At 62.6% G+C, this 15,037-nt stretch overlaps 1 protein-coding gene across 15 annotated transcripts in view; it reads left to right on the forward strand.

The window, feature by feature from the left end:
* Positions 1-12,192, forward strand: part of KCNQ2 (potassium voltage-gated channel subfamily Q member 2) — a 54,128-nt gene extending 41,936 nt beyond the window's left edge. For 8 of the 15 annotated variants that reach the window (XM_081832430.1, XM_081832415.1, XM_081832416.1 and 5 more), the window contains 3 exons: positions 1,243-1,350; positions 5,855-5,978; positions 6,338-12,192. In XM_081832430.1, the coding sequence (XP_081688556.1) occupies positions 1,243-1,350; positions 5,855-5,978; positions 6,338-7,042 (937 nt within the window). In that variant the 3' untranslated portion in view covers positions 7,043-12,192. The remainder of the gene's footprint in view (positions 1-1,242; positions 1,351-5,854; positions 5,979-6,337) is intronic. The other 7 variants (XM_081832422.1, XM_081832424.1, XM_081832429.1 and 4 more) reach the window with 1 other exon arrangement.
* The last annotated feature ends 2,845 nt before the right edge of the window (positions 12,193-15,037 follow it).

The following is a 15,037-nucleotide window of genomic DNA, read 5'->3' on the forward strand; positions in this document are numbered from 1 at the left end:
ACGTCTGAGGCCCGATGGTGGCCGGGCACACCCGCTCTGCTTGTGTGCAGCCGTGTGTGTGTGGGGACGGGCTTGTTCACCCCGGGACTTAGCTGCACACGCAGGCACAGACACACGGACACATGGACACACATGCACACACAGCTACACCCAGCCTCATGCCCACATACAAGCATCCTCTGCCTCCATGACACACTTGTACCGCAAACACACACGTGCTCAGAAGCGTGTACCCTCTGCCACATCCAAAAAAGTATGTGCGTGCACGTGTGTTTGTGGGGTCTGTGAGGAGCCCACAGGGCTGTTGTTATGGGTCTCTCCTGAAGTGGGTCCCATGGTTCTGCCAGTCAACGCTCCCTCCCCTGCCCAGGGTCCCTCAAACTGGGCCGCTGTAGGGTGTCTGCCCCAGAAGCCTGGGCCCTGGCTGGGAGAAGGTCTGGACGGTCAGGGGACAATCCTAGGGGTCAGCCCAGCTCCTGGGTAGTGTAGTCCTCATTCTGGGGAAGTCCATGTGCGCCTGCCTTGGGGTGCTTCCCCGGTCCTGCAGTGGGACGCCCAGGAGGGGTCCCTCTGGGCCCGAAGCTGCTCCCTGGGGCGGGGAGCTGGGGGCGGTGACCCCTTCCTCCACGCGGGCTGAGGCTAGGAAGCCAATCGCTCACTGTCCTCCCCAGAGCATCGGCTGGACCTGCGCCGTGCGTGTGAGCAGATGCGTGCGATCTGTGCGAGTGTGTGAGTGGATATGTGTGCCACTGTGCACATACAAGCAAATGTGTGTGAGTGTGCTCACGTGTGAGCGTGCACACGCCCAGATGTGTGTGTGAGAGAGCAGTGCGGTGTCTCGGCTGCTGGGCCTGCTCCCACATCTCTCTCACAGAGGCAGATTTTGTTCACCAGGCTCTTCTGTCCTAAACGTTCCCTCTCCCCCCTTTCTGTCTGCAAAAACAACAGAAATGGGCCACCCCAAGGAGCCGGGGTGCTCTGCCCCTCCCTGGCAGAGCCTCACGGCTGTCCTTCGCAGCGGCTCCCGTGCACACACCTGCTCGCCCGGGCAGCCCTGGGCCCGGCCGTGAGGCGGCAGCTCCCCGGTCCCGCGCTCGCCCGCACACGGGACAGATGGGGCGCCGCCCCAGCCAGGCGGGCGTGGCGGCCACTGCGCTCCGCGGGCAGCGTCCCTCAGCCGACTCCCCTTCCGTGCTCTTCACGATGCATTTGCTGGTGTCTCTTTTCTTGTTCACTCGCCAGGATAGATATGATTGTGGGCCCCCCACCCCCTTCAACTCCCCGGCACAAGAAGTACCCCACCAAAGGACCCACGGCCCCTCCGAGAGAGTCACCCCAGTATTCACCTAGGTCAGGATGCCAACCCTCTCCTGCCTTGTCTCTGTGGAATGGCCAGCCCCCTTCGCCCCAGGCCACATGACGGCAACACCTGCCCTGCATCTCCCCACAGAGCAGCAGCGGGGGGAAGGCTGTGCCCCGTGTGCCCTGGGTAGGCAGTGTCAGGGTGGCCTTGAGCTGCTCCTCTTTGCAGGGTCTGGGGAAGCTTGCCATGGGGGGCTCCTTTCCGTGGACATCCTGAGTGACGTCTGCCCGGGGGGTGCTTCCTGGGCAGAAGCAGAGGGGCGCCACCGTGAGGATCAGATGTGTTCAGAGCCGCGGGGCTCCATGGCTGGCGGAGTCCTTCCCTCCCCAGCCCCTCCGGGGCTCTCCCCCGACGCCCTCCCCTCAGTGGGGCTGACCTGGGCGGCTCCATGGATCTGAGCAGGTCCTGTTGCTTCTCTTGCCTTTGAACTGTCATGAAGAATAAATAGGAAAGTCCCTGCCAGGCGCCCAGCAATGGGCGAGGCTCCCAGGGAATGCCCGAGAATTTTGGAGCTTTATTTCCGGCCATCAGAATTAGCATCACTGGAGCTGGTCCCGGCTGACCGGCAGAGAGAAAGGCGAGAGCACGGTTAGGTGGTGAGTTAGGAGAAGTAGCTTCTGTAGTGACGAATTCAAGCTTCAGGGCCTTCCTGCCTTCCTGGGGAGATTCAGATGACTTTTGTGACCTGTGCCCCTTGGACAGGTCTGGTCAGCTGGGGGAGAGCAGAGCCCCTAGGGCAGGGAGGAGGGCGAGGGCAGAGGGGCCCAAGAGCATCCCAGAGGCCAGCACGGATGCTGGCAACTGGGCCCAAGCTGGCTGGTGGAGGGACTGGTGTGTTTGACCCATCCTCCCTGTGTGCCAGGATTTCTGCACGTGAGGCTGAGAGTCAGCACACTGGACATCTCAACCCGATGGCTCTTCCATGAGAAAGGAGTCCCTGGGGGAGCAGCCCTGACCCAGGGCAGCCTCAGACAGTGTTTGCTGGTTCGTGTTCTCCAGCCTTGAGATTCAAGCCCATCCTTCTGGGCTCTGCTGCAGGGGGTGGCAGTTGGGTCCTCAGAGCCATGAGCTGGGAAGGTCCTGCAGCCCTCAGGGCCTCCCAGGCCTCTGGACCGCCGTAGCCAGAGAACACAGTCACACAGAAGGGGCCGGAAGGACAGTGTGGGCACATGGGGGTTAAACCTGACTCCTCCGCCTGAGGCCTTGGGGAGGGATGGCCCAGGCCCCTTGGAGGGCCCTTTCCCAACCCCCTGCCCGTGGCAGCTCCAGGCTCCGAGGGGGACCAGCCAGGCAGGTGGCCCGTCATGTGGCAGGGGTGAAGGCGCTGAGCACTTATGCCTGGACTGTGTGGACACTTGGAAACACCAGAGAACCCTTCTCCCTCTCCATTCTCCACTGGTGTCTGCTTGGAGCCCGAGGGTCCCCCCGCTGTCCCCCATCGCTCCTGTCCTTGGTGCATGAGGCAAGCATGCAGCTCTGTAGAGCATGAGGCTGCACCATGGCTGATGCAAGTCCCAACCCCTCTTCTGCTTCATGCAACAGAAAGAAAAAGCCACCCCAAGCCCCACTCCCCACCAGAGGCAAACAGGGCGGCCTGTGGGTAAGGAAGGACGCCGAGACCTGGCCCCGGCCAGCTCACAGGGCGCCTGCCAGCGTGTGGGAGCCGTGCCCTCCTGCACTCCGAAACTTGAGGAGGGCCTTGTGCTTGAGGCTCCTGGCCAGAGACAGGCGGGGGCTACCTGGCCTCAGCTGGGGGGGAGTGCTGTGCGCCCAGCAGGCGCGGAGTGGCTGACCCAGCGGCTTGTGGACAGCCAGGGTCTTTGTTTCTGAGCTCCCACGTAACGTGTGGGTCTCTGGCGCGGAGCGTTAGGAGCCCACACCGCAGCGGTGGCCCTTCCTGCTGCGCAGGACACAGCTGCGGTCCCCCTCCCACATAGAAACCTCCTTTGCCTCTTACCCACGGCCTCTTTGAGACGAGCTCAGCAGCGTTCCGCATCCTGCACCTGCGTTCACACAGCACCCGTGTGCACACGTGCTCACGCGAGCAAGCACACAGCTCATGTACACATGCAGCAAGCACACACAGCTCATGTACACACGCATGCACATGCACACGTGCAGCAAGCACACATAACTCATGTACACGCGCAGCAAGCACACATAACTTGTACACATGCACAGCAAACACACACAGCTCATGTACACACGTGCTCATGTGCACATACACAGCAAGCACACAGCTCATGCACATGTGCAGCAAACACACAGCTCATGTACACATGCGCACACGTGCAGCAAGCACATAGCTCACACGCACACACACACGTGCACACGTGCAGCAAGCACACACAGCTCATGTACACGTGCAGCAAGCACACAGCTCACGCACACGTGCAGCAAGCACACAGCTCATGTACACGTGCAGCAAGCACACATAGCTCGTACACATGTGCAGCAAACACACAGCTCATGTACACACGTGCTCATGCACACGCACAGCAAGCACACAGCTCACGCGCACACACGTGCACAGTGCAACAAGCACACACAGCTCACATGCACACACGTGCACACACGCAGCAAGCACACACAGCTCACATGCACACACGCACAGCAAGCACACAGCACATGCGAGCAGCAAGCACACGGCTCGTGCACATGTGCAGCAAGCACACAGCTCAGGCATACTCACGTGCATATGCACAGCAAGCACGCATAGCTCACATGCACACATGCGTTCACACACATGCACAGCAAGCACACAGCTCACGCGCACACATGCACATGCACACAAGCACACAGCTCACGCGCAGCAAGCACACACAGCTCACATGCACACACAGCAAGCACACACACGCTCACGTGCACACGCGCAGCAAGCACACAGCTCATGTGCACACACGCAGCAAGCACACACACGCTCACGCGCACATGCACAGCAAGCACACAGCTCACGTGCACACACAGCAAGCACACACAGCTCACGTGCACATGTGTAGCAAGCACACGGCTCGTGCACATGTGCAGCAAGCACACAGCTCAGGCACACTCGTGCACATGCACAGTAAGCACGCACAGCTCACGTGCACACATGCGCTCACACGCACATGCACAGCAAGCACACAGCTCATGTGCACACATGCACACGCACGCAAGCACACACAGCTCACACGCGCAGCAAGCACACAGCTCACGTGCACACACAGCAAGCACACACAGCTCACGTGCACACACAGCAAGCACACACAGCTCACGTGCACACATGCAGCAAGCACAGCTCACACACAGCAAGCACACAGCTCACGTGCACACGTGCAGCAAGCACAGCTCACGCGCAGCAAGCACACACAGCTCATGCACACACGCACAGCAAGCACACAGCTCACGTGCACACACGCAGGAAGCACATACATGCTCATGCGCACATGCACAGCAAGCACACAGCTCACACGTACACATGCACAAGCACGCAAGCACACATGGCTCATGCGCAGCAAGCACACAGCTCACGTACACACGCACAGCAAGCACACACAGCTCACACGCGCAGCAAGCACACAGCTCACATGCGCACACAGCAAGCACACACAGCTCATGTGCACACACACGCTCATGCACACATGCACAGCAAGCACACAGCTCACGTGCACACATAGCAAGCACACACAGCTCATGTGCACACGTGGAGCAAGCGCAGCTCACGTGCAACAAGCACACACAGCTCACGCACACGTGCAGCAAGCACACAGTTCACGTGCACACATGCAGCAAGCACACAGCTCACATGCACACGCGCAACAAACACACACGCTCATGCGCACATGCACAGCAAGCACACAGCTCACGTGCACACAGCAAGCACACACAGCTCACGTGCACACACACGCTCATGCACACATGCACAGCAAGCACACAGCTCACGTGCACACATAGCAAGCACACACAGCTCACGCGCACACGTGCAGCAAGCACACACAGACTCCCCCTGGTTGGCAGTGGCTCTGTCTGCCCCCTCCATGGTGCGTTGGCGGTTTCCTGTGTTGGTCCGTGCCCCTCCCCCATCTGGTGTGCATGGAGGTGTGGCTCTGGTCATCTGCTTCTGTTCCTGCCACACACGTGGCACTCTGCCCTCCCCAGACCCCCGTTGGGCTGAGGACCACGTGGCACATTGTGTAGGAGTAAAGCTCAGAGGTGGGGGCAGGGCATGGGGGAGGGGAGCTGAGGGGCACGTGGTCCCAATCCCTCCACTTTACTCCTTGCTAATGTGCCAGCCCACTGGAACGGAATGGGAGCCCCTCAGGTTCAGAGAGCAGGGTGAGACCAGTTGCCCCACGTCCACCTGTCCTGGCACCCTGCTGCCCCCCCGGTCGGCTCTGGGCTCAGCCTGGAGCCTGGATCTGGGGGGCCGTGGCCTGGCCCAGGAGGAGAGGGCCACGGGCCCCACCGTGCCCACCCGAGCTCATGCTGGGGGGTGGGGTCTCTTCCCGGCAGAGTGGACCAGATCGTGGGGCGGGGCCCGGCGATCACCGACAAGGACCGCACCAAGGGCCCGGCTGAGGCAGAGCTGCCTGAGGACCCCAGCATGATGGGCCGGCTGGGGAAGGTGGAGAAGCAGGTAGGAGGGGCTGAGACGTACTCTGCAGGCAGGTCCTGGAGCTCCAGGGTGGGCCCCTGCCCTCTCCTGGGAGCTGGTCCTCAGGGGCCATGCATAAGACCTTGCACTCGGGGTCTGCTTCTGGGAGGCAACGAAAGGAGCTGTGGGGTTTATCCGAAGGGGCCACACACACTGATGGGTGGGGCCAGAGGCTGAGCTCCTGCTGCGTTTGCTTCCCACTGCTTCCGTACCTCTGTGGGGGGCAACCTGGAGTCCTTGTACCTCCAGGGAACAGTCCAGGGTCCCCCCACCTCCCGGGAGCAGCCCGGGGTCCCCACCTCTGGAGAGCGCCAGGCCTGGTCCAGTAGCTCCCCTTGCAGGTCTTGTCCATGGAGAAGAAGCTGGATTTCCTGGTGAACATCTATATGCAGCGCATGGGCATCCCCCCGACGGAGACGGAGGCCTACTTTGGGGCCAAGGAGCCAGAACCAGCGCCGCCCTACCACAGCCCCGAGGACAGCCGGGAGCACGGGGACAGGAATGGCTGCATCATCAAGCTCATCCGCTCTGCCAGTTCCGGGGGCCAGAAGAACTTTTCGGCGCCTCCGGCCGGGCCCCCAGCCCAGTGCCCACCCTCCACCTCGTGGCAACAGCAATGTCACACACGCCAGGGCCACGGCACCTCCCCTGTGGGGGACCATGGCTCTCTGGTGAGGATCCCGCCCCCGCCTGCCCACGAGCGGTCGCTGTCTGCCTACAGTGGGGGCAACAGGGCCAGCACGGAGTTCCTGAGGCACGAGGGCGCCCTGCGGGACAGCGACACGTCCATCTCCATCCCGTCCGTGGACCACGAGGAGCTGGAGCGCTCCTTCAGCGGCTTCAGCATCTCCCAGTCCAAGGAGAACCTGGACGCGCTCAACAGCTGCTACGCGGCCGTGGCGCCCTGCGCCAAAGTCAGACCCTACATCGCGGAGGGCGAGTCGGACACAGACTCGGACCTCTGCACCCCGTGCGGGCCCCCGCCGCGCTCCGCCACTGGGGAGGGCCCTTTCGGCGATGTGGGCTGGGCCGGGCCCCGGAAATGAGGCTGCCCGCCGGCCTCTCCCTGACTCTTGGCCTTCCAGGTTTGCAGATGGGACTCTCTGGGGCCCTTTCCTTAGAGCGACATGGGTGGGGGGTTTGTGCGAGGCGACAGGCAGGCGGGGGGCTCCTTGGTCTCACGCACTGCAGGCCGACAAAAGTTCTTTTTTAACAAGGGGCAGCCAGGCCGGCTGTGCCCACTCTGAGACCGTTGGCCCGGGTGTGAGCGGGGCTGATGGCTGAGGACAGACCCATGCTGGTAGGGGGGAGGCGTGGGGCCGAGGAGCAGGGCCCGGGTGAGGGTGGCAGCTAGGGGGCAGAATGGGTGGCCTCGAGGCCTGGTGGGGAGGGAGCCTGGGCCTGTGGCTATGGCGGCAGGGGGTACGCTGGCCCCTGGGGCGTGGCTTGTCCTTGTCCCTCCGTCCCTGCCCCCGCTAGTCCACGCAGGGCAGGCAGGCGTGATGGGTGACTTCCAGAGAGCTGCTGGTCAGCGCCATCTCCCCCCGACCCCGGGTTCTGAGCCAATCCCAAGTCCAGGATGCTGGCTTGGAGAGGAAACGGTGGGGCCTCAGGACCTCCCAGCGTTGGCTCCTGAGGGGAGGGGCTGCTCCACAGTCTTCTGGAGGAGGGTCCTTGGAGGCTCCCCCAGCCACAGGAGATCTGGGGATGGGCATCCCTGTGTTCTCTCTCTTCTGCTCTGGCTGGGCTCCGGCCGCCAGGCCACGGCCAGCACTGAAATGGAGACCCGTGTGCAGGGAGCGTGCTGGGGGCATCCCCTGGGCTGGGATCCTGTTTCCGGGTCCCAGGGCCAGGCGGGTTGTGGTGGTCCCTCACTGGTGCCTCGGCAGGACCCAGGGCTGGGTGATGATGCTCTAACTCCTGGGAAAAGCCTTCAAAGCCCCTCAGGGGTTGGTGAGATTCCCTCCCTCCGTGGAGCTGAAGCAGCTCTATCCTGTAGGAAGCCTAATTGTCCCCACTAGGGCTGACCATCTGCCCCCCTGCTCTCCACTGACCTGTCCCTTGGCTGTGACTTCTTGGGAGTCAGGGATGCCCATCTCCACTCTGGGCCTCAGGGAGCAGGGCCCCCATCTCTCCTGTGGTAGGCACCTCAACCCCAGGGACACCAGCTTTGGGATCTCCTTTCTGGGCCCTCAGCAGTCGGTGGGGGGGGCATCTGGCATTGGGAACCATAAATCTGGGTGCCTGACACTCTCTCTGAGGCAGTGACCTCTGGTGCACTAGGGCTGGGTGCAGCGAGGCCCGCTACGGAACGACTTCCCCAGAAAACTAGCTTCTGGGACAGCCTTGTTGTGACTTGGACCAGAAGTGGTCAGTGAGAGAGTCGGTCCTGTCCTCTGGGAAGGGTGTGGAGAGCTGTATCTGAGGGTCCTGGGCTCTGGGCATGGGGTCCTGGTGCTTAGAGAGCTTTGGGGAGTGATGTCTGTTGGCCAGGCAGGGGCCACGGCTGTAGGCCCTGCCCCCTCCCCTTGCCAGAACACCCCGGGTCCTGCCGTGGGCACCTCCTTGCCTGATGGGCAGCCAGAGGTTGGGCCGGCCTGTCCTTGCCCAGAGTGGGAAGCCATAGGCTCAGAGTTGGGAACCGCTGCTCATGTCAGGGCTCCAGCATGAGGATGTCCCCCTTCCCAGCCTCCGGGAGAGGCAGGCGTGGAAGTAAGTGGCCCCGTGGCCTGGAAGGGAGGCCACACTGGCTTTCCCTCGCACTGATGAACCTTGTTCCTGAGGGCAGTGTTTCTCTGGCTTTGGGCCTCACAGTGATGAGAAAAGTCCCTGCCTGTGCGGATAATGTGGGTACCTGGTGTGGCCTGTGTGTCGTGGTCCTCCCATCACTGCCTCCCTCTGGGCTCAGCCCCCTTCACCCTCCCACCATGGGGGACTCGGGCTGTAGGCCCCCGGGCAGGGCATGAGCCATGGGGTGACACGACCACATCCGTCCCCAGCTCTAGCCAGCCTTTCTCGAGGCCCTGGGAGAGTTAGAGCCGTGGTGCCAGCAACAGGGACCCCTCCCCTGTCGGGGGCTTCAGGCCCTGGGAAGAGGGGCCCTTCATCCCCACAGAAAGACTGCTGTCCCACACACTCCCTGTGCCGTGCGCCCCGGAGGCTGAGGAGCTGGCCTCGGATGGGCGGTGGGGGGTCTCCCAGGCTGCAGCCGGGGGGACGGGCTAGCCCGCCGGCAGGTCCTGCATCCACGGGAGGGTGTGAGGTCTCCTGCGTGGAGTCTCTGACCCCTTGGAAGGGAGGCTGGTCTAGGGGCACAGTTTGGGGAGATGGTGTTGTCGGGACGCCTTCTTGGGACGCGCAGACCCAGGTCTGAGCAGTGTGCGTCCCTGCCCTGGGGCCCCCCCTTCGGAGAAGAACAGCAGAAGGAGGCTGGTACTTCCACGGAACGGGTATGGGGCGTGTGTGTGACGCGAGTGTGGCTCAGGGCAGTTGTCACCCCTTGGCAGGTGCAGCAAAGGTTTCCTAAGACAAGGGTTGGGCTGGAGTCTGCGCCCCTCACAAGCCCACACTCCTGTGCTCACACTCAGCTCACACATGTGCACACACATGTGCGCACGCACACACTTGCCCTCATGTGCGCACATGGCGTTCCTGATGGCGGTGGCCCTCCGTCTGATCTCTGTCTGGGTCTGCCCACTTTAAGCTCCAAGGAATGAGCAACTTTGAGTGACAGGTGGCCCTTGGCTGGGGTTCTGCTGGCCCAGCAGCTGTCCAGAGCCTCTGGTCAGCTGGATGCCACGACATAGCTTGGGCCAGGGAGGTCTGGGTGTCCAGTTGTGACCCTGGGGCCCTGGCTGGCTCCCTCTGCCTCCTTGGCCACGTGGGTGTTGTCTCCTCCTTCCCTGGCATGTTGTGGCCCCACATCTCCCCCTCGTCCACGTAAACTCATGGGCCGTGGCCTCACTAGGTTCCCTGGAGGACGGAGGGGCCCTGGCCACATGGCAGAGGCTCCCCCTGGCCTGCCCCCCCTTCCCCTCCCTATGGGAGGCCAGTCGTCCCCTCCTCTGCAGGCACTGGCCTCAAGCCCCTGTTTGGAGGCTCCGGGACCCCACACTGCAGGGGCTGCTCTGTAGAAGCCTAGCAGAGGTGTCGGGACGTGCCCCACGGCCAGCCCTAGTTCCCCAGCCCAGACCGCACGTGCCAGCCAGGCAGGGTCGGCGTCTTTAACACGGTGGTTTAGTTTAACTGACCTTCTCCCCTCGTACTAGGCTGGAGTCCCCCGGTGGTCACGGATTCAACACATTAACGCAGGAGAGAAGGGGGCGGCATCCTCTCTTCTGCCGGCCCCCACATTCGGGGGGCACTCCGTACAGCAGGTGCCCCCCGCCTATGCTGTTTGTGGATGGAATTGGCCCTGAGACGTTTCTAGATGCTTCTTGAAGCTCAGAGGTGTGGACGGCCCCTGGGAGGCCTTTGTAGAAATGCTGATGTTTGTATCTATTTTGTATTCCCCAAATTGTAAATAATGTACAGAGCGGCGGGCGCTTGTCCCTGATGTCACACTGCAAGACCAGAGTGACGACACGGCGTCCCACCCTCTGATGTCACGAGCCCTTGAAATAAACACGGTGTGCAGAGGGACGGTCTGACAGCCCATGGAGGGTTTGGGGGCAACCCAGCAGGGTGGCTGAGTCCCTAGCAGCCGGTGGGGCTCCGTGCCCCTGGTGCCACCCAGTGCTCACTGGCTCAGAATCAGACATGCCCTTCCCTGACCGACGCTGTCCTGAGTGGTCCTCAGCTGCCTTCCGTGACCCCGGAGCAGATCTTCAGGCCACCTGCTTGGATGGACTGATGCTGGGTGAGGGGCAGGAGGGCCGGGTGGGGCCCAGAAGTGATGGGCTGCCTGCTTCTAGCACCCAGGGCAGGCTGTGTGCTGTCCCAGGCCAGCTGCCCTCCTGTGTTCCTGCCCCCAGGGGCAGGCTCCGCTGGGCCCCTGCCAAGCACTAAGTAGGAGGGACAACCAGGGAAGGCTTCCTGAAGGAGGCAGTGTGGTTGGGACCGGGGGCTTGCTCCTTTCTTCTATCCAAGAGACCCAGGAAAGCCAGCTGTCCAGGCCAGGACACTGGGTAGCCCCTGGAGCGTGTGCGAGTGGGGGCCACGGTTCTCTGGATATGCCATCTTGGGGGTGGGGTGGGGGCTGACAGCAGACCCCAGGAGGAGACATTGGAGGGAGAGTGGCTTTAGCAAACAGGGTAGAGAGAGTGAGGAAGACACGCTCCCTGGCAGGTGAGACCCTCCGTCAACCGCTCAGAGGCATCCGGGGGATTGGAGGAGCTGGGTGGGCTCTTGGACAGATGCGTGCATGTCCCTGGCTGGTGGAGGACGCCAGGGAGACCCTGGGGATCGCCCAGGTCGGGTGCAGGGGGAGGGGGCCCTGAGGGGGTGGCCTCAACCCCGGGCCCCCCACACCACACGCCCAACTCTGGCCGGGCTTCATAACGTCTTGCCTTAATGCACGTTGACGGAAATTCACCGAAATCGCCCCAGGCCCCTGGCGTCTCCCGGCCCCACACCGGACCCTGCCTCCTCCTGGTCCATGGGACCAGCGCCACGGACGGATGCAGAGCGGGCAGCGGACCTGGACCCGGCCTCGCGCCCGCCGGGGCTCCAGGCGGGGCTCCAGGCGGTGCGTCCACCGGGACCCTTCTCACCCCGTCCTGCGCCCACCCTTGCCGTTCGCCGCCCCGCGGCCCCCATCTGCGCTGTTGCCTTGGTCGTCTGCACTTTGTTCATGCTCCAAAGAATTCTTCATGATGCCTTCCGTACTGATGTACACTTCCAACCACGTGTATGCATCCTGCACCGTAGCCGCCGGGCCTTTCTGTTTTCGTGAATGTGTTACCACCGCACACTTGACCCTCGACTCGCGCATTGTCCATTTTCTAGGGATAGACGCCCAGGGAATGAACTCTAGTTTTGTACGGACCAGCCGAGACGCTCACTTGCTCAACTCACTGTCCGGTTCACACTTGTCCCCAAGAACAGGGCCCAGCCCGGGTTTGCCCAGCGACTTCAGGGGTGGAATCTGGCAGCAGGGACGCATGTGAAAAGTTCCGGAAATTTCTACTGCCACGGGGACCTGTTTGGGAGCCCAGTGGACCTGTGCACTTAGTAAAACACAGTGATTCAACCTGCACGGTGTGTGGCCTCTTTTGTCTTGCACGCCGTCCCTGGGGCCTGGGGCTCTGTCTCGGGGGGCGCGCTCCCAGGGCAGGGACGTGCGCTGTCCAGGGTCAAGACCTGGGGCTCTGTCGGTGTCCTTTGCTGCCAGACGAAGGACCACACACTGGTGGCTGCAACAGTAGAAACTTGTGCTCGCTCACCCTGTGCCCTGGCCTGAGTCTGCTGGGGCTCCTGCCAGGGCCCTTCCCTCTGCTCTCAGGAGTAGCTGGCATCTGGGGAAGAGAGCCACTGGCCAGGCTGGCGAGCCCTCTGGTCCGGCGTGCAGGCCCAGGTCCTGGGCGTGAGCCCCATGCACGTGGGTCCCGTGCAGACGCAGACCGTGCTGCTGGCGCTCGGCTTGGGGCTCTGCTGTCCTTGGCGCTGTCTGCCCACCACACCTCCTCCCGCCCCGACCGCTGCACAGGCCCAGCTGGCTGAGGTGCTGGAGGTTGGGGTGGACATGGCCGTCCTATCTCCTGCCCTGCAGTGGCCTGGGTGAGGGCCCGGCTGCAGTCAGGTCTGAGATGCTGTGAACGTTTCCAGCCATGCTGCCCCCTGCCCTCTGGAATTTTCTACCCTGCTGGACCCTCCCTGGGGGTCAGCTGAGCAGGAAGAGCAGTAAGCAGGGGCCTGAGACGCAGCGCCCTGTCCTGGGTGGGTGCCCAGACTTGCTGACCTCAGAGGGGCTCAAGGCTCGCAGTCCCCTTGGCCCTCTGGCAGGCCTGGCCACCAACCAGAGGCCTTCGTGCTGCAAGACTTCCAGAAAGTTCTGGGCTGGGCTGCCTGGGTTTTGGGGAGAACTGCCCCAGGCTCCAGGTACAGTCGGGCTCCTATCTGCAGGCCTGGGGTTGGCTGCTGAGGTCATCTCTGTGCCCCTCAGCACTGACCTGGCTCCTGCCATGTCCCCTGCTGGTACCAAGAGGCCATGGGCCCCGGAGCCATCCCGGGAAGCCCGAAGCCTGAGCTGCATGGCCCTGGGGCGCCTGGGCCAGCACAATCCACCCTGCCCAGATTTCTCTGCAGCTCTGGGGGTGCTGGTGAGTAAGCCCAGCCCCGGGGTGCTCGAGGGGGGCCTGGCACTGCCCTCTGCACTGTGTGGAGGAGGCCGTACAGGGAGGCAGCAACCCGCCTCTCCCCCTCCACGGCCACAAGAGAAGCTCGTCCTCTGCTTGCATTCCGTGGTCCTGGAGTGGTTGCCTTATTTCTCTGTGCCGAGAAATTTGTCTCCGTTTCTCTAGAATTGTCACCTAGGATTAGGTTTAGGCTTGGCTGTGATTAACAGAGAAGCCCTAAATAACCATGGGTTCAACAGAATAGACTCATATTTGTCTCTGATGACCTACACGGCCAGAGGGAAGCTATCTGGACTAGTGTGGCCGGTGGACCTACGGGGCTAGGGACCCAGGACCCTCCCGATTTTTTTCTGTTCTACATGACTTTCTCCTCAGGTTCACCTCATGGACCAAAGTGGCTGCTAGAGTCCAGCCATTACATCTTCATTCCAGCTAGCAAAATGGGGTGGGGGGTGTGGGAAGGGCACCCTGTCTCTTTAGAGACCAGTCTCTGAAGTCACACACACACGCACATGCACGTGCACGTGCACGCAAGGCTTCTTTCTCCTTCCATCGGCTAAAACCCAGTCACAATCTGTATGAAAGATGAGAAAATGTAGTCTTCCTAACACGTGCCCAGCTACACCAGGGTTCTGTGCGGGGCCATCCAGCAGCCTATGCCCAGCAATCTCCCCAGCCCCAGATGGACACGGCTGCCAGACCACAGGATGAGCAGCGTGGGGAAGCGTGGGGCAGAGTGTGACCCCATGGTCCCCGCTGCTTCCTTCCCACATGGCCACACACCCTGTGTATTAGGCCACGCACACACCCCCGTGACTTGGCATTACCATCACCACGTTGCCCAGGGGAGGAAACCACAGTGAGAGAGCTTGGGGCACCCCGGCTAGAGGTAAGTAGGGGACAGTATGTGGCCCCAGAGCCCACCTGGGAAAGTGGCCAGAGTCACAGTGGAACCTGCCCCCGGCTGCGCTGCCCTCTGGAGTCCCCGCAGTGGGTACCCTGGTGTCTGAGAAGGTCTGCGTGCTCCTTGCCGCCGTCCAGGTAGGCGAGGCGCAGAGTTGCATCCTGCTGTCTCCTGGGCCCATGGGCCACGATGGCCCGGCCTGGGGACTGGGGCCGTTCTGTAGGGAAGGTGGGGAAGGCTGCAGGTGGTTGGGCTGGATCTGGGCAGCCTGGGAGGCGAGGGGAAGGGATGAGGGCAGGGGGCTTCCCGACTGGCCTCCAGGGCTGTGGGATGGACACAGGGGGATGCCTGTGGAACAGAGGGTGGGGGCTGGGGCGGAGGGCCACTGCAGACTCCTGGGGGGCAGAGCTGTCCCTCCTGGGGTGCTGACTGAGGGGTGCCAGTGGTCAGCTGCTCACACGCTGCCGGCCCCGTCCTGCCCCCTTGCTCTCCCCCACTCCTGCCCTGGACAAGATCATGGGGATGGAAGATGATTTTGGAGTGACATCAGCATTCCCAAGTGGCTGGTGAGATTTCGAGGATGTTTGTTACCCCCACAAACGCGCTGTCCCTGCTTGTGGTGACCTCACTCTCCACTGGGGTTCCTACCACGTGGGGGCATGTTGCAGGCGTCTCTGAGGGTCCGAAGGTGTCGTGGGGCCACCCGAGGGTGTGTACGATGCCTGGAACACGGTCAGCGGGGCTGTGGTCGGCAGAGGGACAGGACATGGTGCAGATGGACACAGTGGGCAGGCGTGGGCTCGAGGGAAGCTCGACTCCCATGTGTGCCAGGCCACTGCCCC

Source organism: Leptonychotes weddellii, chromosome 10 (assembly GCF_054177405.1).
Source record: "Leptonychotes weddellii isolate Sample4059 chromosome 10, ASM5417740v2, whole genome shotgun sequence".
NCBI lineage: Eukaryota > Metazoa > Chordata > Mammalia > Carnivora > Phocidae > Leptonychotes > Leptonychotes weddellii.